Consider the following 23,334-nt stretch of genomic DNA (forward strand, 5'->3'; position numbering starts at 1 on the left):
CTCCTTGGGCAAAGAGGACTCTCCAGAATGCAGTTTAGCAGCCTTGCCTAAAGCTCCTTTCCACAGACATCCAAAAGCATCCTGTCAAGGAGCGTAGGTCATCTTATATCAGGTTCCTATAACAGGACTTGAGCAGACACAACAGTCCCAGCCAGACTGAGAACATATAAAGACACTTCACCCTTATCTAAGGTCTGTGAGGTGTCAATTCAGCTTCAGCTAAGAGGTAACACAGGTAACACAAACAAACAGGCACAGCAGCAGCTCCCTCAGACCATCTGCCCCTCATTCATGCACTGTCCTAGCCCATGACACAAACTGCCTTTTTGTAGCCACCCAGCTGGAAGCAAGCACCAAAGAGAGGTCTGAAAGAGGACACAGCTGTTCTTTTTATAGTCTGTTACCTCACCAAAATACACAAAGAGGCAACATAGGAGAGGGCTGCTGCAAACCTTGACAGGGACCTTCCCCTTGCTGGGGCCCAGCTGATGAGGCCAAGCTGTGCCAGAGCCTGGGAAGGTGGGACAGCAATGGCTCCCCCAGCAAGGGAAGCCAAGCAGAAACCTGAGGAACATTTTTCCATCAGGACAGGCAGCAAACAGGGACTCTGCAGTGCAGGATTCTCACACACTGCAAACACACACTTCTTCTGCCACACCTGACAGAAGAATTTTCCATCAGGCCTCACAGCAAACAGGGACTCAGGAGAGTGGGAATCTCATGCAGTAAAAAGCTCTGCCACAGCATAAGGAAGGGCGAGAAAACAGATTGCCCTACTAAGGATAAACAACTTGGGGGAGAAAAGGGGCAGCAGTCCACACACCATTGAAGAAGAGCTTCAAAAAGCAGATGGGGCTGGTGATGAGCTGGGTCTGTGTAACCACAGAGCAGGAAAACCTGCAGCAGAGAGACTGCTGGTGTGGGGCACCTGCTGTGAGACTGTGGCAGTGAGGCAGCCCGTGACAGCAGGGTTTGCTCCAAAACCCAGGAATCTGTGCTATACTTCACTGCATCATAACTTTGTACTCAATTTGAAATATTTTAATTGCCTTTTTAACAAAGCCATCCTCAATTACGAATGCTTGCTCAAGCAGAGAGCTGCCACACCTTGGCAGTTTGATGGTACACTCAGCTCCACAGGCCTTTTTATTTTCTTATTGGCATCTGAATTTCTAATGGACAGTGGATACCCCTGAGATCAAGGTGTGTGAGAAGCCTCACTGAGCAGGGGACTGTACACAGGCAGCCAGGAGGCTTCCTGAGGCCAGTTAAAGGATACATCAAGGCTGCATTTTGCAACAGCATAACCACAGCTTTTTTGGGGTTTTTCTTAAGCATGTTTCTGCATCAGCCTGCTAGAAAGCCTCACACACACCTGCCATGCACTGGGGCACCTCAAGCACAGCCCAAGTCTCTGTGTGCTGCCAGCAGTGAGGGGGCTTGGGGAAGTTGTCCCTACCATCCACCCAGCCAACAGCTCCTCTCTTCCACCAGATCCTGGGAAACTGACTGGGGTTTTCTGTGATTTCAGCCACATCTTGAGGCTGGAACTGGGGTTTGAATTGGTGCCAGCAGCACCCTGAACTGCTGGGCTGTGCACAAGAGGCACAGCTCAGGGCACTCCATAGTCTGGACATCAACACTTTCCCCAGGCGCCCACTCGCTGCCATCTCCCACTTCAGGGAGAATGAGCACACACAAAAAATGTGATCTATTTGTTTAGCATCATTTGATAATGACATTAATTATTTCATCTCTGAGTTAATAAGCAGCAGCTGTAAAAAGCCAGAGGCACAGAGTCAGCCTATCAGCTCATCTCATCCAGTCATTTATTAATCTTAAAGGAACGTCCCAGGCATTAAATGAATATTTCTAAATCTCTTGGTTTGTTGGGTTTTGTTTTAAAGCAGTTCTCTATTTATAAGCAAATAATGACTGCATGAATATCAAGGCACACTAAAGCCTGACGGAGCTCCACTTCTCGATGCAGTATTAGCAGTGAACACAAGGGCAATGTTTCTATTTTTTCCAGCTAAGTCTTGTCCTCGCAAGCAATGACTCTGCGTTTTCAGCTCGCAGGGCACAAATCCAAGTGTGATCTCATGCAACTGTCAAACCTCTCCTAACAGAAAAAAAGCCTGTGCCAAGAACAGGTAGAGAAATCATAAATAGCTCTCTCAGGAGTTGGTTATACAAGTGAAATATTTCCAGAACACATTTTTCCTACTATTCTGAAGTTTTAAATGCACAGAGACAGTTCAATGGGCACCTGGTCACCCCTTTAATGTGTCACCAGACAACACAGATTCATTTCACTGCTATGTATGAAACAGCCACTTGCTGGTGCAAGCAGGACAAATTGTAAATGTTCAGCTTCACAGATAAATAAGGTACAACCTCCATCACTAACTGTACATGCAAACACCTGGGTAATCAGCCTTTACAATCTATGGCAGAGTGGGGCTTTTTACCCTCATCTTTGGATCTTGCCTGGGCTGGTTTCACACCAAAAATACCCAGGTCTGTTTCAGCACACGTGTTTTCAGAGTAGGTGGTTTGAAGGAGGAACTGAAGCAGGTCCAGGGTTTTGCAAAGGTGAGGGGGAAGATGAGGAGCACAGAGCCCAACCCAGCCTCTGCAGCTCCCATTTCATCTTCTTCAGCTGCAATGGGATGAAGAAAAACCTCTGTTTTGTCAGACCATTCCCCTGCTTACACCCACTGTCATGGAGGACAGGCTTTGTTTACATGCAACTGCCTTTCTGAAGGAAAACTTGGAGTTTCCACAATGGATTCATCCTGCTGTCTGCATGGATCAATAAAATCTACCAATGTCCCCACTACAGCCCCAGCAGCACACTTAGTAAGGATTTCAAATACTACCAGGGACATGGCACTTAAGCACCTACTTAAGTACTTGCCTGAATTATGGCTCAGGCTGCCACAAAATCTCAAAAGAACAGAAAACTGTTTGAGAGGAGGGACATGAGAACAGAGAGGTCATTTTTCCAAATACAGACTGACTGGTTGGAAGACAAAGCCCCATTTCACCCGGACACACCCACATGAGGGCAGCTGCAAAGCCTGGAGATTTCCAGCCTCAGCTCATCCATACGCAACAACCCATCGTTCACGTTGTGTGAGGAACATCAGAAACCCTGAACACAGTGATACACAGGAGGTAGTTTCACAGCTGGAGTTGAGAAAATCTCATGGAAATACAAAATGTGTCTGTGCAAATTTAAAAGCTCTAATTCACCAAGAACATTGACACACACATACAAAGACACACTTCGGGTCCTGTACTGAAGCATTGCTCCACCACTCTGGGTGAGGTTCATGCTACTTTTGTTGTCCCCCTGAGTCAGAAATGAGAGCCCAATGTCATGAACATCATGAACTACCAACACTCTCAGGCTTTATGAAAAATAAAGAAACACTCGTACTCACTGTATTCTCCTGCATTAATGTTTAGGATGGAATAACCATGTCCTGCTGCAACCTACACGCTCACTAAAATAAGGTTTGTCAGTTTATACTCACACAGACAAACTGCAGTCATGACAAAATGCCAGAATGGAGTAACACTGAGCTTTTTTGGGAGGTAAAAAAGAAAAATACACACAGCCCCAGCTATCAAGAAAACCTGTGAGTTCTTTACATTTAATTTATGACATTTAGCCTGGACATCTAGTGTTGTTACCTTGGGAGTTATTAGGGTGTGACTACAGAGGTAACTGTAATACCTAGATAAGCCCCAAGAGAAAAAGCAGCTTACTGCTCAAACTTCATAAGCAGAAATATCATGACTCAATGACTATGAAACATTTTATTTAACTTTTTAGACTTTCTAGCCCACCCTTTGATCCCTGAATGGAGACCTCTCCAAGAGGCAGAGGGTGCAGCTTGGGAAGCAGATGGCCTTTAGTGCCACTCCTGCAAGGCTACAGCACTGAACTCTGTCTCCTCATGGTCAGCTGCAGTTAAGTGAAGTCAGGGAATGTGCTTCCCTGGGAACACCAGGAGATGTACTGAACCAAACAGGCAAAGTAACAAGATGAACCTGAATTCCTGTCTTTAAATGGGATGCCACCTTTCTTATGGGTGAATCTCCACTGCAGTAAAGACGTGAGTAGAAATTACTGCAGCAAACAATTTTTTGTTCTGTCACTTGTTTTTAATTGCACAGTAGAAACAGAAACAAACTGATCCTTCTGGGAGATGGGCAGCTCTGTGTTCTTCCTTGGGGGCAGAAAATGATTGGCATGGCCTTCTCTATGAACTTTGGCAAAAAGGAGTTCAGTGTTCATCAGATGAAGTCTGCTGAACACCATAAGCAAGTACCCTGCAGAATAATTTCAGACTAGAAATCAGGTTAAAGAAAATTGCTCTGCTCAAGCTTTATACTGAAATTAGCCTTGTTCTGCTCAAGCTTTATACTGAAATTAGCCTTGAAATAACTTACAGGTCTGGTTCTAATTTTTTGTATCATTCTATGTAGTGCTGCATTCCTGGTGAGGACTTCATTCATGTTATGGAATGGTTTACCCCAGTGAGAGAGGATAACATCCAGCAGCACATGCAAAGGTGCTCAGCCCTTGGAGCTGCACATTCTGCAGATCTGGAATTCAGTATTGTCTCTCACTTCTACCATGAGTCCCCATGACAAATTCACTACAAGATGCTGAGTGGTCAGTCAATGCTCCCTCCATCACTTAACACATGCCCTATTTTAATATTTTCTTTTTTCCATTGTTGTTTTTGCTTGGTTTCACTGACTGTAGATGAGACATTTTGTTTTTCAGGAAAACCAAGTTGTTTGAATATCACATCTGCTAATAAACAAAATAAAAATAGAAGCGTTAGCCCAGAAAAACAAAGGCTGAAAGGGATATAGGATCTCTAAATAAATCAGGAGTGTAAACATCAGAGAAACAACTAAAGACCTATCTGGTAGAAGAATAACAGGTGCAAATTTACATTAATAATCTAGAATTGTGAAATAAGCTTCTTGAGCCTTAGCTCTTGGTTGATCAAAGAGGTTCCCTGTAGAGGCAACAGGGCAAAGCTTGACCAGTGTCTTTCAAAAGTATCCATGGTCTGCAGAAAGTAATTTCACTGAGTGTATGCAAAATTATCCATATATCCCCTTGTCCAAACACCAGAAACCAGTCCAATTTACAGCCTTGTTAATATGCAATTTTCAAGACTGTACTGAAAACAGTTGTTATCCAAATTAATATAATCGCTGATGCAGTGTAAAAATTAGTAATAATGCTTGTCATGTTTAACTCAAAGCTAATTTAAATAAAATACAAAAGATAGCACTCATTAAATCCAAGCCTCATTTTGTTGAAGCCAAGTCAGCAAACACTGTCATGCCCACTTGGAAGTTTAAGACACTAACAAAACAAAAGCTTTAAATGTGAGAAAATAAATTGTTGGGCAAAATAATTTTCCTTTAGAAATTCTGGTTTGATCTGAGGGAGGGTTTTGATAGCCCACTGGTGGAAGATACCTACAGTGGAGCACAAATGTTCCTGGCCAAACCCTTTCTCCTGCAGCAGAATCTACAGGCAGAAGCAGGAATGAAGGCAGGGCTGAACAAAAGACATTTATAAAGTTTTTTCTGCTGAACATATGCTAGCTGGAAGTTCCACCTGTGTTGCTTGAGTAGCACCAGGCAGCTGCACCAGTAGTGAGGATTTGGCCCATGGCAAGCAAAATGTAAGGCCATCAGTGAACAAGTGTACATGGCATTACTGCACTCTGTGTCAATCCACAGGCACTTTACTGCTGGTAACCACTCTGCAATTAGGATTTAAAATAGTATTTGTCTTGCTTTAGTTTGCTGTATTACTTAAGTCTTTCTGAGGCAGAAAGGGCACTAGCTACTGCTCTAATTTAAATAGTTATATTCTGTCCAGCTAAAATGCATAACTGTGTTCAAACTGAAACCTGGCCAGCATATTCTGTGAAATAATCCAAGGAACCTTAGTGGTCTCATTCAGAAAACAATTTCTGCAGCTTTGCAGTGCCCCACAGCCCTGGCAATGTGGAATATGACTGACAAGGAAGGGAGTCCTCTCTGCCCCAGCAGCCCCATCTCCTGTGGCTTTGAGGGTTTTTTTTGGTAGGTCTCCAAGTCAAAAACTAAGCCTAACCCAACACAGTTAATGAGATGAAAAAAACCAGTAAAGATGGTATTTACTGCTTGTGTTCAGTGTTCCTGGTTCTGAATTCAGAAAGATGAACAGAGAGGTTTGAGCAAAGGGGACTGAGCTACATAAGAGCACAGCAAGGAGAACTAGTAATGCTGCATGAGTGCATGCACGAAGAATCAGCAAGATTTGTTTCTCAAATTTATTTTCAGAAAGTGGGTTTGGTCCCTTTATTTGCCTTAAGTAAGACTGGCTTCAACAGGAAGCCAGTGGCCTCCTCTGAGCGATGCCAAACTAGAACAAGGAGAAACAACATTAAAACAGGACAGTCAAATTGAGGCAACCAGCCTAGCTCCTGCTCTTGCACGATTATATAATTTTTTAATTCTAAACATTTTCGACTACAAGGAGGTTGTTTTATTAAAAGCCACAGACACTGTCAGTCCTCACACACATATGCACAAAGGTAATCAAACTCCTAACAGCAGTGACAAAGCTTGCCAAGCAACATTCAGACTTTGGAAACCATCCATGGAATCGTAACTGGAAGGTTTGTGTGAGGAAAGAGGCAGAGCAGAAGCCTGATGCAGATCAATGATGTTACTGTGGTCAGCCGTGTCCCAAGGGACAGCACAGGCTGCTGCACAATATGAACAGGCTGCCCAAGTCTTCAGACACTCCTGCACTTACCAAGTCTACTCATGAACTGTTAGGTAACACTAATGAAACTTCTTTAACAAGAAAAATAGCAAAGAAAACAACTCAAGAATCTTTAAGGTAGTTGTGGTAGACAAACTTAGATTCTTTCTCTTATTTTTTTATGGTTTTGGAGGTTTTTTTAAGCAGAAAGATCACATTTAAGAAATAAAGAATTAAGGCTCTGTCCACATCAGACATTTGTCCTGAAGCAGTAAAATCCCTTCAACTGGAATCACTACCCTGCTGAAGTTAAAAAAGGCAACTTTACTGCATTTCATGCACAGACCATTCCCAAATGCACTCACTGCCCAAACCAGTATCAGATATTTATCCTGTGCAGCTCTGGTACACAGCTGACCACAGCCTTCATTTCAACATGGAAAAGCCAAAGCTTCTCTAATACTTAGTAGCAATAGCACACATCTAATATCTGACACCTCTAGATCTTTCCACAGATGTCACTAAGTAAAATGCAAACTACAGGTGGCAAAGAGTGCTGATAAATCAAATGTCCACCAGGAAGTCAGTTCATTTCACTAAACTGACCAGAAGAAGAAGACAACCCATTTCAGACACTTGAACGGTATGAGCTGACCCACCAAGCACCAGAGCCACCACGGAGTGACTGCAGAGAACATGGCTCCATGTGGAAAACAGGAGGGAAAAGCTAAACAATCCCTTTTTGGCAGCAGTGGATGATTAGATCAGACCTCCTTGTCCCAGAAACATCTACACACACAACACCGAGTGCAAGGCACGCCTCATTTTTGCCTGGTTTCGGCCAATGGTCTGCTGAACACCGAGACAGCCTCTGAGCCCCTCCTCAGCCTTTGGCTGTGCTCATTCCTGAGCTGGGCCTGCTGAAGTCATTATTTTTAAGTGCTGGAGCAGGATCCTGCCATCAAGTTAAACAAACACAGATGGTGCTTTCTCCACATGCCAGAGGTGTACACAGCCCACCACAGGAGCACCAATGGGTTCCACCAGCACTGGCCCTGGTGTGGGAAGGCCCCAGGAGAGGAGTGTGTGGTGTCCTTAGGCAGTGGGACTTGGTCACCTTAGAAGGGACTTGGAAAGTACCCTTCTCTCCGCAGAAAGGCTGCAGAAGTCCAAACTGCTCAAGTTGCTGATGCACTCAGATAAACTTTCCTGTACCAAAAAAAGCCTTATGCTGACAAAAGGACAGGCAGATTTCCCTCAGGCTGCAGTACACTTCACCATTGACTCATCACCCTGAGGTGGAAACACTTGCCTGATCCCTCAACACCAACAGCCTGTTTGGTAGCATCTGTTATGTAGTTGCTACTACCATTTTCCCAGTTTTTGCTTTCCAATAAAAACCCCACTGTGCCAGCAGCGCTGCTTGCAGGAGTCTCCATCTGCGCGATCTGACCGGAGCAAAGAACACAGTGACCCCAGGATATCACGTTCTGAGTCCTGGGCAGAAACTCCTCCTGGCACAGAGGCAGGATCCAATTCACTCCTTTAACAGAGGTAGTTGGTCATTTTTCAGCTGCAGCACATTGAGGAGACACAGAAACATGAAATTCAGTGTTACAGCTGGAAGTTGGGCAGTCCAGCCTTCACCTGGCTGCAATCCAGTCATGACATGTGCAGAAAATAGACCCCCTCCCCAAAAAGCAGGCATAAAACACCCTCCTTTCCTACCTCAGCCTAAAACTTCAGCTCTTTTGTCTTTCAGCTCATCAGCACAGAGTAAATGACAGATACATAAAGACACTTCAGGAGCCGCTATATATAGGGTGAAGTGAACTTTTCCCCAGGAACCTCTAGATCTAGGTCATCTTGCTTCTTCTGGGAGGCAGAAAAAACCAGGTTACTCACTGAACAAGAATACAGTTTATAAAAGAAATAAAAGATTACTTGGAGCATGAAATCTTGTGTGGATAGTATTTTTTTGTTTCCTAAAGGACTTTTAAAAACAAAACTTGCCATGAAACACTGTCTGAATACCTGACTCCATCCACTTTAAACTGAGAAACTCACTATATTTACAGAAGGAATGGGCATTCTTTAGTAAACTTACTTTCAGCAGTTTAGCCACACAGTAAAGTAAACACAACTTCAGTCTCAGAAATTTCAGGGAGTTTGTCTATATTCAGACATAATGTAAAATCCCTCCCTGCACCTCATCTGTGATTCTTACAGGAGGCTGGAATGATTACACAACCCAGGCTAGCCTTCATATTAATCTACTCCAATGGATTAAATACTACATTCCCACTTCCAGCTGAGGGCAGGTGGGAGAATAACCAAGCATCTCACTCAGGTTTGGGCCAAGGGCCACCATGTAACTCAGCCCAGCCCTGGGGTACCTGGCCAGCTCAGCCACTGCAGCACATGAAGGTGCCATTAGCTGAAGAGGTGACCAGGGCAGGAAGAGTTTCCTCAGCTCAGGACAGACCTCAGTGCAACACCACCTATGCAGTGCTCCTCGCCTGCTTCCCATCAGCAGATCCCTAAAAACTGTCAAGTACAGGTGTGGGCCTGTATTTCAGTTTAGTGACTACAGAGGGGATTTCATTAGTTCTTGTGAACACAGTCAAAATAGCCCAGACCCTTGGAGAGCCAGGAACTGAGAGGTGAAAAAGCACTAACCAAGAAAAAAATTAACAGTTAATTTAATGTTAAGTATTTGCTTGAATTTTAAAACTGATTCTCTTCCCTTCCAAGAAGAGTTATTCACTTTCAAGGACACCATTCTCCATGGGACAATCCACAACTGCCTCAAGGTCTCCAAATGTATAGATGCAACATTAAAGAACTCTGTGAAGCAGAAACTAAAGCAATGTCTTAGTCATATTTCATAAGTTAAACTGAAGATAAATGGATGCAACTGCAATCCAAATAATAATATTTAAACAGAAAACAACCAAGGGAAATCCCATAACATCAGAAACTGGCAATGGCAATTAAGCAAGTACTACTACAGAGCATAAAATAAAGTCTACAGATGTTAAAATATTAATTTCAGTGTCTTAACTAAATCTGAATTTAGAGCATTAGTTTGCTGAGCCTTTTATGTATTTTCCACTAAATACAGCAGTTCACTGCTTTTTGTTAAGCAACAGTGCAGACCAAACCAGTTTAGCAGTTTGGTATGTCTGCAGTCAAGCAATGCTTGCACTCATTTGTTCAAAACCTGAGAGCAATCTCTTCTCTTTCTGAACTTTAAATAAAATTAATGCATTCGGGCAAAATAAATACTAGTCTTAATCTATATTGCAAAATTACACAATGTCTGAATTAAAGATTTCGACAACTGTGTTAATAAAACACTGTGATTAATGTTCAGTGCACAGAACAAGCTCTGGATCTGGCTTTAATTACAGTGATGAATAAAAGTCAGACACAGGCATTGGCCCAGAGTATTCATGCATTATACTGTCCCATAGATACCAAAATAATGGAATCTGATGCACTTTGATCTCTTAGATAAGCCTCCCACAGCTCTGAAACAGAAAGGGCAAGAGCACCCAACCTCATCCAATTCTGCAATGTTCACACACTGAGTCATAAGAGATTTGTATCCCCACTACCAAGATCCATCTTATGGGAATAAATACAGAGAAATATTGCTCCATTTCCTTCTGGCTAGAGCTTGTACACAAATCATCCAGAGAGCCACACAGAGTGAAAGTGGTGAGGACTACAGGGACACTTTACAGTCTCCACAGAGCTATTTCTACTTGGACAGTAGTTATGTTATAATATATTTGTGGGATACATTCTAGTCTGATTTTCTCTTCTAATGCAGTTTTGCCATGACACAGATTAGAAACTGGCGGCATGTGGTAGATGTAATGGTTTTAATTGTGGTTGCAAGATGGTCAATTCCTTGCTTTTGTCCAAACCAGCAGAGACTGACTCATTTTTTGCTTACAACTGGACAGTCAAGCAGCTTCATTAAATTTTATTAGTCATAAACCAGGTGTTTCCTTGATGCTTCTAGGACCTCTCTTAGCAGCCCAAACTCCACAGGCATGTGGGCTAGCTATAGTCCCAAGCTCTGGGAAACTCAGCCCCGTCAGCCAGCTGAGACTTGTCTTTGACTGAGGATGAAATTGTCCCTGCACGAGCTTTTGGCCTTGGAGTGCAGGTATTACATGCAAGGACTGCTCCTGAACCTTGCCTCTAGAAATACAGATTGCTCCCTCTGAGCAGAGAGCAGATGAGAGGACAGAGAGGCCACTCCAGTGTCCAAAAATACAACCAAGAGAAACAAGTTTCAGTATTGCAAGGATAACAGTCTGCACATTCATCACTGCATGCTGGGACTAAGGGAGGAACTGAATTTCCTGAGTCACAGTTTCTCTCATCCTTCCAACAGTTTCAGTCCTCCCCTGGGACCTCAGCTCTACATCATCCCTCAACTAAACCAATGGCTAAAAACAGAGGGAGGACAAGAAGGCTCAAAAATCAGCCTGGCCTTTGACAGAGGGTGTGCAAACGTGCACAGAGCACGCGTGAGCGTTGTGGTGGATCAGCAGAAATGCCCAGCCCAGTAACCCAGCTGGTTGTGATTTGGCTGACGCAAGCGCGGTTAAAGGATGGTGCTTTTATCTCCTCCTCCAGTCGCCGCACGCATCTGCTCTTTGTCCATGTCACCGTGTGTGGATCCTGGCCCAGCAGCTTTTATGCCACCGGCATTCTGACCTTCTCCTTCACTGATGAGAAACAGAGTGGTTGGCAGATTCCTATGGAGGGGCTGGTAAATAAAATAATGGCTCTCTGTAACTGTTTGGTCTCTTGGAGATTGTTTCATTAGTTCATAGGAAAGTCACGGCTGATTTGCTTTAGTCCATTCCACAGATCATTATCTCTTCAAAACATAAAAGTGGTTTATTTTCTGTAGGTCAGAAACTGACTCCAGATGTACAGCCAGCAACAGCTGATCACAGCACTGAACCCAAGGTACATATGGGAAACAGACAGGAAGAGCTTCCTAAAGGCATGGTGGTCCTAGATTTTAGGGAGGGTGGTAGTGCATGTTTGGGTTGGCTTGTCCAAAAGAATGCATGATCTTCCAGGACACCAAAGATTCATCACCCTGATTACACAAGATTTCTTATTACCATCTCCACAGACTCTTCATCCTACTAATCAAGCATCTGGAATGCAGGCTGCCAAATAAATGCTGAACTATCAGATTCCAAAACAGATTTTAGGAGACTTATCTACTGCCTTAAACAGATCTTCTGATAAAGCTCTCTCTCTCCAGCATCAGGCTTGTCATAAATTTCCACAGAGGTTCCTTTTGTAATAGAGGAACATTATTTTATTAAAATCAAATTACCATTGAACACTTTACAAACTTGAATTAAATTACTAAGCATGCCTGCACTAAAGATAAACTTTATTACTCCTTCACTCCTCATTTTACAGTGAAGAAACTAAAGCACAGAGCAGTTAAGAGGTCTGCTGAAGTTACAGAAGAGAAGACATTAAATAAGGATGATGATGGCTTACCCTAGTGCAGCTAGAGTGGGGTTTTTGGTGGATTTTGTTTTGTTTAGTCTTGGGGCTGGGAGTTTTTTTGGTTGAAGTGCAGTTTTACCCAGCATGAAGATACACAACTCTAGCTCTGCTGGGACAGGTCACTGCTATGGCTGTCCCCCAAGAGGCAGGCAGAGCATGACAGCATCTTCTACAAAAACACATCCTACCTTCAGGGGGGAGCAAGACACATCTTTGCTTCTGAAACCTTCATAATGTCAGGGCCAATTCTTCTTGTGGTCTAAGTCAAGATCGAAGCTTGCCTTGCCTTTCAGAGTCAAGAGAATAGTGACTCTTCAGCTTTTTCCCCCAAAAAGGTTTCATTCTTACTCAACCATGACATCCCTAAAAACCTGCTCGTTTTGTAATTCTTTGGTCTCTGAGGAACTGCTTCATTATCTCATAGAAGAGTCATGGCTGATTTGCTTTAGTCTACTCCACAGACTGTTACTTCTCCAAAATACAAATATGTTTCTCTGTGCATATGGGGAGGCAGAAACAAGGACAAGCACAAGGACTGGAAGACACAAGTCTGCCACAAGCAAGAGGTGTTATTTTAGTTTCTGTGCCTTACATTCTGCGACCAGTTTGACTACAGCCATTAACAGGGTCTGCAGAAGTGCTCATCAAGCTGAGCTTCCTTCCTTTGTTGAAGTGATGAACAAGGACACAGGAAGACAGGGACAGACTCTGTGGAGCACCTTGAGCCAACTTAAGACACTTCTTGCAGAAATCCACATAAAGCAGAAAGCAATACTCTGTTAAATGTGATTATGAATATATTATCTTCTTTTCATAATGCCCCTTGAAGATCTTCTGGACAGAGTGGTTAGGAACAGATCCTTTCCAACTGCCAACTCAACAACAGTGAATCTAGAAACCAGCTCTAGTTTTATAAGAAAGATGGTAACACAGAGAACTCAAACATTAACACGCTCTTCCCACTTCCTCCAGCCATGCCTAACACATTTTTAACCAACTGTAGTTTAAAATCTATTTTAAGCAGATAAAGCATTACAATATTCAACCAATATTAATTAAAATATTCATTTAAACTATTTATGAATGGGTATTTTCAAGATTGAGGTTACCTAACTCTGTGATACCATCATACCATCTGGCATCCTTTAGTTTCAGGTCTGTTTTCCTTCCTCTCTTCTCCCTCTGCCCCACCAGCTTTTTTCACCAGCAAAATGAAATATAAAAAAAAAAAGAAATATGAAAAATGGGGTCCCCATCAGCCAGTGTGGCAGGCTATGCTAAAACCAATATGCATTGAGGCAGGAAATACAGGTGCAGCCTTTTTCTAACTCTTGTCTAAAAAGGAAGTTTAGACTTAGCACCCCCAAGAAGCTTTTCACCTAGAACTGATCATCAGCAATACAATTCTCAAGACAACTTGCTAAATTCTTTAGCTGTGGAAGAATAAGAAGCGTCATGGCATATTGTTCACTAACCAAATCATCTTAAATGCTACTATAATGACATTCATAATACGTATATTTCATTACTGTATGGAAAATGAACTGTATAGCCTTATACTGATACCAAAGAAAAGGTTTATTGCATTGCACATACAAATAATTTACCAGAACTGCTGCATAAAACATGTAACACTTACAGCTTTTCTGAATGCAGGTCTAAATTACATCATAACTATTTATCAGGAGTGACTTTATCACTTAATGCTCGGTCTTTCACAGATAAAATGTTATTCCAGAAAACTATTAAAACACTTCTTCATTTCTAAGAATGAATTACATAAGGTCTCTCAAGCAATCTCATCCTTGAGGAGAAGCACCAAACATCACTGGCTACTCTACCATTTCTTATCCACGCAGCAAACTCTCAACTTCAGCTCCTCCATCACTTTCCCTCCTCATTGCAGCTGATTTTCACCTCGGGCACTGCTGCCAGAAGGGACCAACCAGCAACAAAAACAAAGAGTCTGAAGCCCTTTGAAGTTTCCAGCAGACTCGGGAATTGCGGACTGGAGTGATATTTCAGCTCACACCCACAAGTGCAACTGTAATTCATACACATCATCACCAAGATGTGGAGGACAAGCAGAAAAAAGGGCAAGACATGCACAGGCAACTTTTAAATATGCTTTCTCTTATATGAAAGTAACCCTACTAGCTGGTTTGCTTTTTTTCACTGAGAGCTTTCTGTATGTAACATTTTCCCATTGCATCTTTCCCCCTTTTATGCTGTTCCAACATAGATCAAGAGCTCCAGATTTGCACAGCTACTCCATGGTAGATTATAACCTGTTACACTACCACAGCCTCCTTTCTTGTACAATACCAGCAGTCACAGATGATAAATCATTTCCATCAGGGCCCAAGGGAATTTTTGTTCAGCTCTTTCTATAAATAGGTGCAACTCCTAGATCATCTGGCTAGCAATTTTTAATTATATTAATTACCATGCCTTTGAAAAGACAGCATCAGTACACCAATGTAACATATTACTAAAGTCACGAGGAGAGAGTGACAAAGGCTTGGTTTCTCTCTTGAGCAGAAAATATCAAACACTCCCATCCAGAGGGCAAGGTTCACACAGAAATGCAGTGGGCTCTTTCAAGAAGAGCCTCTGACTGCTCAAACTGGGCCCTTCTTCAGCATCTCCAGGGCTGCACCTGCTGTGCTGTGCTCCTCACTGTGGCACTGCCAGGACAGGCTGATGTGCCACCTTCCTGAACTGGGAGCAGCTGGAATGAAGCACAACAAGCCACAGGGATGAGGACATGTATGCTGTGTACAGGTGACACTCAGCTCAGAGGAGGCCCAAGGAGGCTCTTGCAGCAACCTCAGCTTTAGGAGAAGCCATGAGACATCCAAAATTACACTTTCAAAACCTGCTGTCCCCAACAGCTTTTGGAGGATTATGGGAGCACAGCATTGGGTTAAGCTCCTGTTTGTGATCTCTCATCTCATTTTGTGCCTACAGCCAAATCAAATGAGTATCCAGGCCAAAAGGTTTTAAATTAATCCCTCCAAATAAAAAAAAAAAAAAATCCACTAGATCTACTGAAACATTTTATCTTGGCCTGTAAGACAACACATGGTGGTACAAAGTACCAGAGGGTGCTCTGGAGCTCCGCAGGTAAAATATTTTATCAGTCCATCTGCCACATCAACATATCAAACGAGCTCGTATGAGGTTACTATCAACACCAAGCACCAATTGTGCTTATTTCTCATGCTTTTAGCTAAGTAATTTAGCAAGTGCCATAAATCTTTTTTACAAGACTGCAGTGTATTTTGTCCACAGTAATACTTTACAGAAACTTAGGGAGAAAAGGTGCAAAGCATTTTGTACTTTACCAGGTAAAAATTCCAAAATTGAATAAAATGGCAAATTATTTCCTACAGCTATTAAGTAATTATTTAACAACAGAAATATGAGACAAGGCTTCAGAAAAGGGACACATCTGTTCTGCAAAAAAAGTCTTTGAGGAGAACTACTAGAATAAGAGAAACTGAAAAAAAGCCAGTGAACTTGTATGGAAAAACAGCAGAAGGCATATTGCCAACAGATGGTGAAGAAGTCATACACCAAAAAGGAAAAAAAAAGTTGAAAGCATACTCAATTTTGAGGACTTGAGAAAAAAAACCAAAACCAAAGCTAACTCCTTCCTAATCACAGATTCCCTGGTTAAAAATGGAGCTGCATGTTCTTAACACTTAGGAAAGCAGTTGTAATTTCTGGGTTCTAAAATGGAGGCATTCAAAATTAGCGTCTGTCTATGAAAATGTTGGTCCACTCTTGAAATCACTTCCTTCCTCCCTGCTATGAAAACACACTCTTTTTTTTGGTGTGTTTTCATTTTTTTCTTGTGTTAGTGGTTAAGCTCAATGCACTGGAAAATACCTGATGCTTTAATGGGCCACTTTCTTATTAATTCAGACACCTGTTTCAAAAGATCCTTCCTCTCTGAGGCCTTTCTGCAGCAGCTGGTACAGGAACCAAGAGACAGGTATTTACAGAGCCTCTCCATGGAAGTTATTCCCCCTTATTCTGTGTGTCCATACTGTCAATCTAATCATCAACCTGACTTTTGGAAGTAGGAATTTTACACAGCCAGTTTAATAGCACTCACTGATCAAAGGAATTTGATGTGCTATACTGCAGTTCTTACTGGGGGTACATTTTGCAGTTGGAACTCAATAGGTAAATAACCATTAAGGCATAACAACAGTCCCACATGAACACCCCGGCACAATCCTCTCAGAACACAAAAAAGTACTTTAAATGTCAAAATAATACAGAAGTCATCTACAAGCAGGCATCTTTCCCCAGCAAACCTCCTTCCCTTAGTTTGCATACCTTGCAAGAGCTATTCAGGAAGCTGACACACTGTTGCTGCAAACCAAAGAGCAACAGACACATCGGGTTTTACTCTCTTCTGAAATATGCAGCTGAAATTTCAGCAGTTGGCTTCAAAACTGTTCACCTTCCAGTTTCTCAAGGCTAGTTGCCACAAGTTTTCAAACTTGTTTTATCCCCTTCCCTGCTTTCATTCCTAATGTCTACACATTATACACTAACTCTGGTTAAGACACGGAAAGAAGTAATTACCAGGAACAAGGGCACAACTTTCCCATTTGTAACACTGACTCTGAGCAGCCACTTGAAAGTTAAAATGGGTGACTTACTTCTAGCACAAAAGTAATACTGGAGCATCAGCAATTGTTCATACTTAAGAGTTTTGTGTAGCTTGTAAACATTAACTTATTTAAAATTCTAAATCCCTTCAATCTCTTAAGTGCACAAAATGCTGCATAATATTGTAGCTAAAGCCTATCTTTTTTTTTAAGTCACAATCCACTGTGGTTCAAAACCTGTGGAAAGAGTAGCTTTGATTTTGACTATGAGACACTAAAGGCTACCCTAAGGTGAAGCTTTAGGAGCTGCCAGGATCAGTGGAGGAGTTTTCAGGACAGACAGTGATGTCTGACAGAGCCAAGTGCCTGTGGGCACATCACCTGATGCTGCACAGCTTCTTCAGCTGAGGGAAGGTTTGCTATGAATACACTTACTCGATAATAGACACCTGTGGGTTCATTTATTTCACTGTCTGCCGGATTCTCAGTCAACCATCCACACTTACAGACAAGTTTTTCTTCATCAAGAAAAAAAATGTAAAAACCTCTGACCACAGAGGAAGAGGCCTTATCTATGCCAACATCCACACTAGAAGGCCTGCATAAGGCATAAACCTGACTCGTGACTCTTACAAGAGCTAACAGGTTGCTTTCAAAGGGAAGAACAAGACAACAAAAACGTCCTCAAGTCTTCCTAGAGTCACAGATAAAAATGCAATCATTGCCCAAACAGTCAAACTTTTTATGCTGATTTGACAAAAATACAATGAACTTCTAAACCTCATGGACCAGTCAGGCTTAATTTAGAACAACACAACCTTTAAAAAACTTGATCTGCCACCAAGCACTTTCTATTTACTGGACTTCAGCAGACGTAGTTCAGAAATCAGAACACAAAAATTCCTCACATCACGGAATTTATTCTGGCATTCAGCTTTTGCACCCAAACAAAACAATCAGGCACACACTGCCAAGAAACATCAGTGCAGCTTCAGGGCACCAGCAAGGGCTGCTACGTGCAGGGCTTCTCTTCAACACTCACGGGGCTCCTACCAGGGTGGAATTCTTGAACTCGCTAAAGCATTTGTAGATTACACGCCTGTCCGGTTAAATACTTCCTGCAATTTTGTTAATTATACATCAGGGTCTGCAATTAGGGAATGACTCCCATCCTAGAAAACATACAGCTCTCAAGTCACCCCCCCAGAAAGTGTGTCTCGACTGCCGTTTCTGCAGATGCCTCTAGTATGTATGCTATTATCCCACAGGAAAATACTTTCAAAACTTGAATAGAATGTGCAGTTCTACCGCTGGATGGTTTTCCTTTTCCTTTTCGGGCGCTGCAGACCGCTTCTTTAGGTGAATACACATTTCTGTAGGTGGGGGTGGAGATCTCCGGGGGCAGACAAGTGCAACCCCAAGTTCAGGTTCCCTTTCCGCGTCCATCCCTTCCAGAGGCGGCCAAGCTCAGGCTTTCACACCAACGCCATCCCCCCTCCACATCGGCGTTATCCTCCGCTGTCAGCAAACCCACCAAAGCAAACACCGGGCCTCTTCCTTCTTTCCCCCTCGATTGGTCATCAAGATGGAAATTAACAGATTCTCTCAGAGACAAGAAAAAAAACCCAAAAAACGCACCGAACAATGGGAAACACCTCCCCGCCCGTGCCCCACAGGACGGAGGGAAACAGGATCCCCTGCGCTGGGGGAGTTACTGAGCGGGGATCAGATGCTGCTAAAAATACGGGAGCGGTGCGAGCGGGCCCGGGCAAAGCCCGGGCAGGGCCCGCGGTCCCCGTCCCGGAGCGTCCCCGCGCCAGACGGTGATGTCACCGCCGGCGGCAACAAAGGACGCGGCACCGGCCGGGCGGCCCCTGCCCTCCGCCCCCCGCCCCGCCGGCGGCACCGCGCCTCCCGCCCGCCCGGAGCGCCGGCACCGGCCGAGACAAAGCGGCTTCCCCCGCGCTACGTGCGGGCGGAAAGGGAGAGGTTCGGGCCGCCCAGCGCCGGAGCGGCGGCGGCGGGGAGGCGGCGGCCCCCGGGGCGGTGCAGGCCGGCCCCCGGGCCAGCGGCCCCGCGACCCCCGGCAGCCGCGGCGGGCCCCGCTGCCGCCCCCTCCCCTACCTGATATGGCGGCGGCGGCTCCTGATCCGGCTCAGCCCCGTCTCCGTAGCTAGCTCTGTCCGACTGGGACTCGTGGAGCAGCGAGATGTCATCCGAGGTGGGGGACTTGAGGCAGTTCCCCATCTTCCCGGGGGGGAGCGCGGCCCCCCCTCCGCCTCCTCCCGCTCCGGATCCGCGCCCTCAGCCTCCCCGCCGCAGCGCGCAGCCCGCAGCCGCCCCGCCGGGGAGGCTCATGCCAGCCCCGGCCCTAAGCGGCTTAGCAGCTGCAGCCCGGCCGCCTCCCGCTCCGCTCCGCAGCCGCCCCGACCCCCGAGCCGGGGGGGCGGCAGGACGGGCCTCCCACCCCCCGTGGGGCAGCGGGCTCCGGTGGGTCCGCCCGCCCCGCGGCTGCCCGGCGCGGTTCTGCTTCCCGGTCACCAGCTCCCTGCGCACTGGGCTTTGTCGCACGGGCCGCCCTGGCTCCTCCTCTCACCCCTCCCCGCCGGGCCCGGGGAGCAGCCGCGGGGCCTCGCTGGGCTCCGCGCCCCCCGGCCCCGCCGCGGGGACAGCCCTGCCCGCCCCCGACGGAACGAGGCGGGACGGGACGGAACGGGCTGGGGGACCCAGCCGCCTGCCGGCCTCCCCCGGTCCCAAAATGGTGGGAGCCGCTTCGCTCCGCCCCCGAGCGCGGTGTTTGTTTGTGTTCCGGGCATGGCGGAGCCGGCGGCCGCTCGGGCCCGGCGGGGCGGGATGGGGCGGGATGGCAGCGGGGACCCCGCAGCACCCGGCCCTGCCCGGCTGAGGGGCCTGTGCGGGGCCCGGGACCTTCCCAAGGGTTCCCCGCGGGCGGGTCCCCAGGCAGGGAAGGGATTCCCCAGGCAGGGAAGGGGTTCCCCGTGCTGGTCCCTGAAGGGACCCGAGGGGCACGGTCAGTGTTGGCACAGGGCAGTGAGCCCCAGAGTGGAGCAAAAGCAGCCGCAGGCACTCGGCTTTTGCGTTTCTAAAGGTTTTTCATGCAATGAGCAGGTACTCCAATAAGCCATATATTTAGCTCCTTTTTTTTTTTCCTTCATAATAATATATCCATACTTGGATATAAGTATAGCTAAGTACTGATAAATGCAAATTTGAGGACAGTGAATGCTCCTGTGTTGCTGTGTTAGTGTGCCAGCGCTAACCCACACAGAGTGGACTATACAATGGTCCTTTGGTTCCTCAAAATGCATCCTTGGCTTCAGAGTCACCCCATGGAAAATACTTTAAAATCCAATTTTTAAAGTGAAGTATTTTTTTAAGGTGAAGCAAGCGTGGTGCAGTTGAGAGCAGCTGCAAAGTCCAGTCTGTAAAGCAGTACAGCGTGGCTGCTGCTTATCACCGAGTTCTCTGCTGATACAGCTCGGGCCTGCTTTGCACCTCTTGGGTCACAGATCTCCAGACCTGTTGTTCGCAGTGACATATTTGGCTCCACAACTTTTGCTGGTGGACCTCAGTCTGGGATCGGAGTTTTTGCTGATTATTCTTATGAGCTCATTCTTGTGGATTTCATTTTATTACTGTTTAGGGTGGTTTGTTTTGCTGCTTATCAATGGGTAAGTTAAACAACCCTGGTGTAAAGCCTATGATTGCTGCCATTTATGGTGTTCTAACACGGTTTCAGGCTTTTCAAGGAAACTGAAACTGAAAATGGGGCAGGATTGCGAGTGTTGCTCAAGATAGAGAGGCTTTGCAGTGGTGCATTGTAAATAATGACTGTTGTCCATGGCTTGCTCATTTGGGTGTTTATCCTATGAGTCTGTTGGCTTAATTTAATAGAATTAGGCAAGCAATTGTTGGAGGGGATCCACTGCCTCACCCAGCCATGATTTCAAGGTTAAGGCAATGTCAGAATGTCAGAGCTGTCTGCTGTGAGAACCTGGTGATGAAACTCCACCGTTGTCACTCGTATTTTCAGTTGTGCCCTGGCACCATTGGGAAGGAGATTACAGGTAGCTAAAAGACTGAGTTATCTGCTCTCTCATCTTTTGTTTTCTCTGTGAGGCTCAGGCCTGTGTCTTGATGTAGTTCAGTGAAAACCACAGGTCACACTGTGCCGTGTGTGAGGCTGTGATCACAGTTTGATCCTCCACAGTGAGGAGCTCCTATGGAAACCTGTGGTGCCTCCCTGATGTGCCAAAATAGCCTTTCTTTGGAAACCAGAGTGCAAAGTGGTCTCATCCTGACATGCAGTCAGGACATAGGTGGGATTTCCTCTGCATCTCAGGGTAGAGATTTTGCATTTATTTACCTTGAGGCTGATCTCCAGCAGGAATAGCTGCTAATCCCAGTTACAAGTTTCCTCTTAGTAGGTACAGGGTGCTCCAAATCTGGGCATGTTTTTAAAAAATGCAGACTTGTCAAGTGTCAGAAGAGACCTGCTTTTCATTGTGGACTCACAGAGACCAAAAAGGAAGCAGAGGTTCATGTTTGGCCTTGCAACAAGACAGACTGCACCTGTGAGAGCTCTGAAGGGGGAAGAGCTACTACCAGTCATGCCTGGGTTCTTTGGAGTAGGGATGGTTGAAGGCACTGCTGTTCCCAGCCATTTACTCCTGTTTTGTCAGATAGGTCATTAATAGTGGCTTTGCACCACTGGCTCAAAAGTTGTACAAAGGTCCAGGAGATGGAAAATGGAAAAAATTTAGTGTTCACAAATGTCTTTTAATATCTCTGCATATGCTGAGGTAGAGCTGTGAGCCTGTTCGTTTTGCTACCACACTTTTTGCAGTTTGGGGACAGGGAAGCAGAGAGATGGGTCCTCAGAGGATGGGATTTATGAGTATGGTTTCTTTGTTTTAGCAGAACCATAGGGCAGTTTAGCTGCTTACTTCAGTTCTCTCTGGTTTTTACTTCCTCTACTTAGTTTGGGAAACAAGTAATAGTCAGAATGGATTTTCTAGAGCCTTAAAATGCTCCTATAGAGGAAGAAAGATTAATGTTGTGGTTTAGGGCTACACAAATACTACAGATGGAAAAGATCATGCAAATACAAAAATTTGTGTCAGACTAATGTCAATACAGAACTGGCAACACAAGTCAATGAAACTTTTTCTCACCTCTAGACGTTAAGCAGTTGGCTGTAATCTGTTGTCAGAGTGGAAATGTTTATGTTCTGAAGTTTGCCAGTGTACAGAATTCATGTTCTGGTACACCTCGGTACAACAATGTCACACATGGGTCTGTCCTCACCACCTTCTGGCAGCTACCATCTTCTGAGTGAAATCTCTCTTTCAAAACAGAATGGAAATTCAAGAAAAAGAGTTTTAAACTATGCAGACAAGTTTATGTTTTATTTTACAGTCTTTTGATATGAGAGGAAGCAAGTGACATATTGATGTATTCTTAAGGCTCATACGAGGTAGCCAGAAGTGATGAACTGTTTTACTAAAAAATCAATTTCCTTTTGAGCTAAAATTCACTGAGGACATAAAAAGTCCTTCTTGTTAGGAGTTCCTCTACAAAATTGACATCATAAATTGCCTAGTTTTTAGATGAAAGACCCTTTGATAACACCATTTTATGTGACCCATGTCCATGTTATTGTTGGACGACATTTTGGATATGTTTAATATGTCATGCTTAACAAAGGTTTTTGAAAGACCTTTTCTGTCCTCAGCATGGAAAAGTTTTTTCACTTCCTTTTCTTCCATCAAGCTTATTTTCCCAGCACTTATCATCTCTCATTAGGTCTTATCTTTCTTCTGGATAGGATTGTTTTCCCAATTCATACACAGAAGCCCAGTTGACTTCTGAGTGCAATCTTTCCATGCCATGGTACCCAGAGGTTCAGAGATAACTCTGTTTGCTTGGGTAATGTTGGTGAATAGAACACAATGCAATTTTAAAACCTTTTTCTGGAAGGCAAAAAAAAAGACCTTGTATACCTCTGGAGAATGGAAGTAAATTACATTCTTCCATTATGTATGTGAATCTGATTGTGAGGATGGTGGAATTAATTTATCTGGTTATAAAGGACATGGCATCTTCTAAAATGCACATGATTATTTTTAGTTTTGTTGATTTTAGCTGAACTGTAGACATTTCTCAGTATATGTTACAACTGCATATTGCTTTCTGAGACAGAGTGAATGCAGCACTCGAAAGCAATTATGGAACTAATATATTTCCCTGAAATGTACTTTGTGATGCAGGATTTTACTCATGTTTCTAAAAATTACTTAAACTTCTGCCTAAATTATCCTAGTATCA

General features: G+C 44.5%; 1 protein-coding gene across 1 annotated transcript in view; it reads right to left on the bottom strand.

The window, feature by feature from the left end:
• The window catches only part of RNF11 (ring finger protein 11), a 30,372-nt gene extending 10,614 nt beyond the window's left edge, over positions 1-19,758 (bottom strand). The window contains exon 1 of the mRNA XM_030953182.1: positions 19,111-19,758. Coding sequence (XP_030809042.1) covers positions 19,111-19,233 — 123 coding nt within the window. The 5' untranslated portion in view covers positions 19,234-19,758. The remainder of the gene's footprint in view (positions 1-19,110) is intronic.
• Positions 19,759-23,334: the final 3,576 nt, after the last annotated feature.

This window comes from Camarhynchus parvulus, chromosome 8 (assembly GCF_901933205.1).
Source record: "Camarhynchus parvulus chromosome 8, STF_HiC, whole genome shotgun sequence".
Lineage (NCBI taxonomy): Eukaryota > Metazoa > Chordata > Aves > Passeriformes > Thraupidae > Camarhynchus > Camarhynchus parvulus.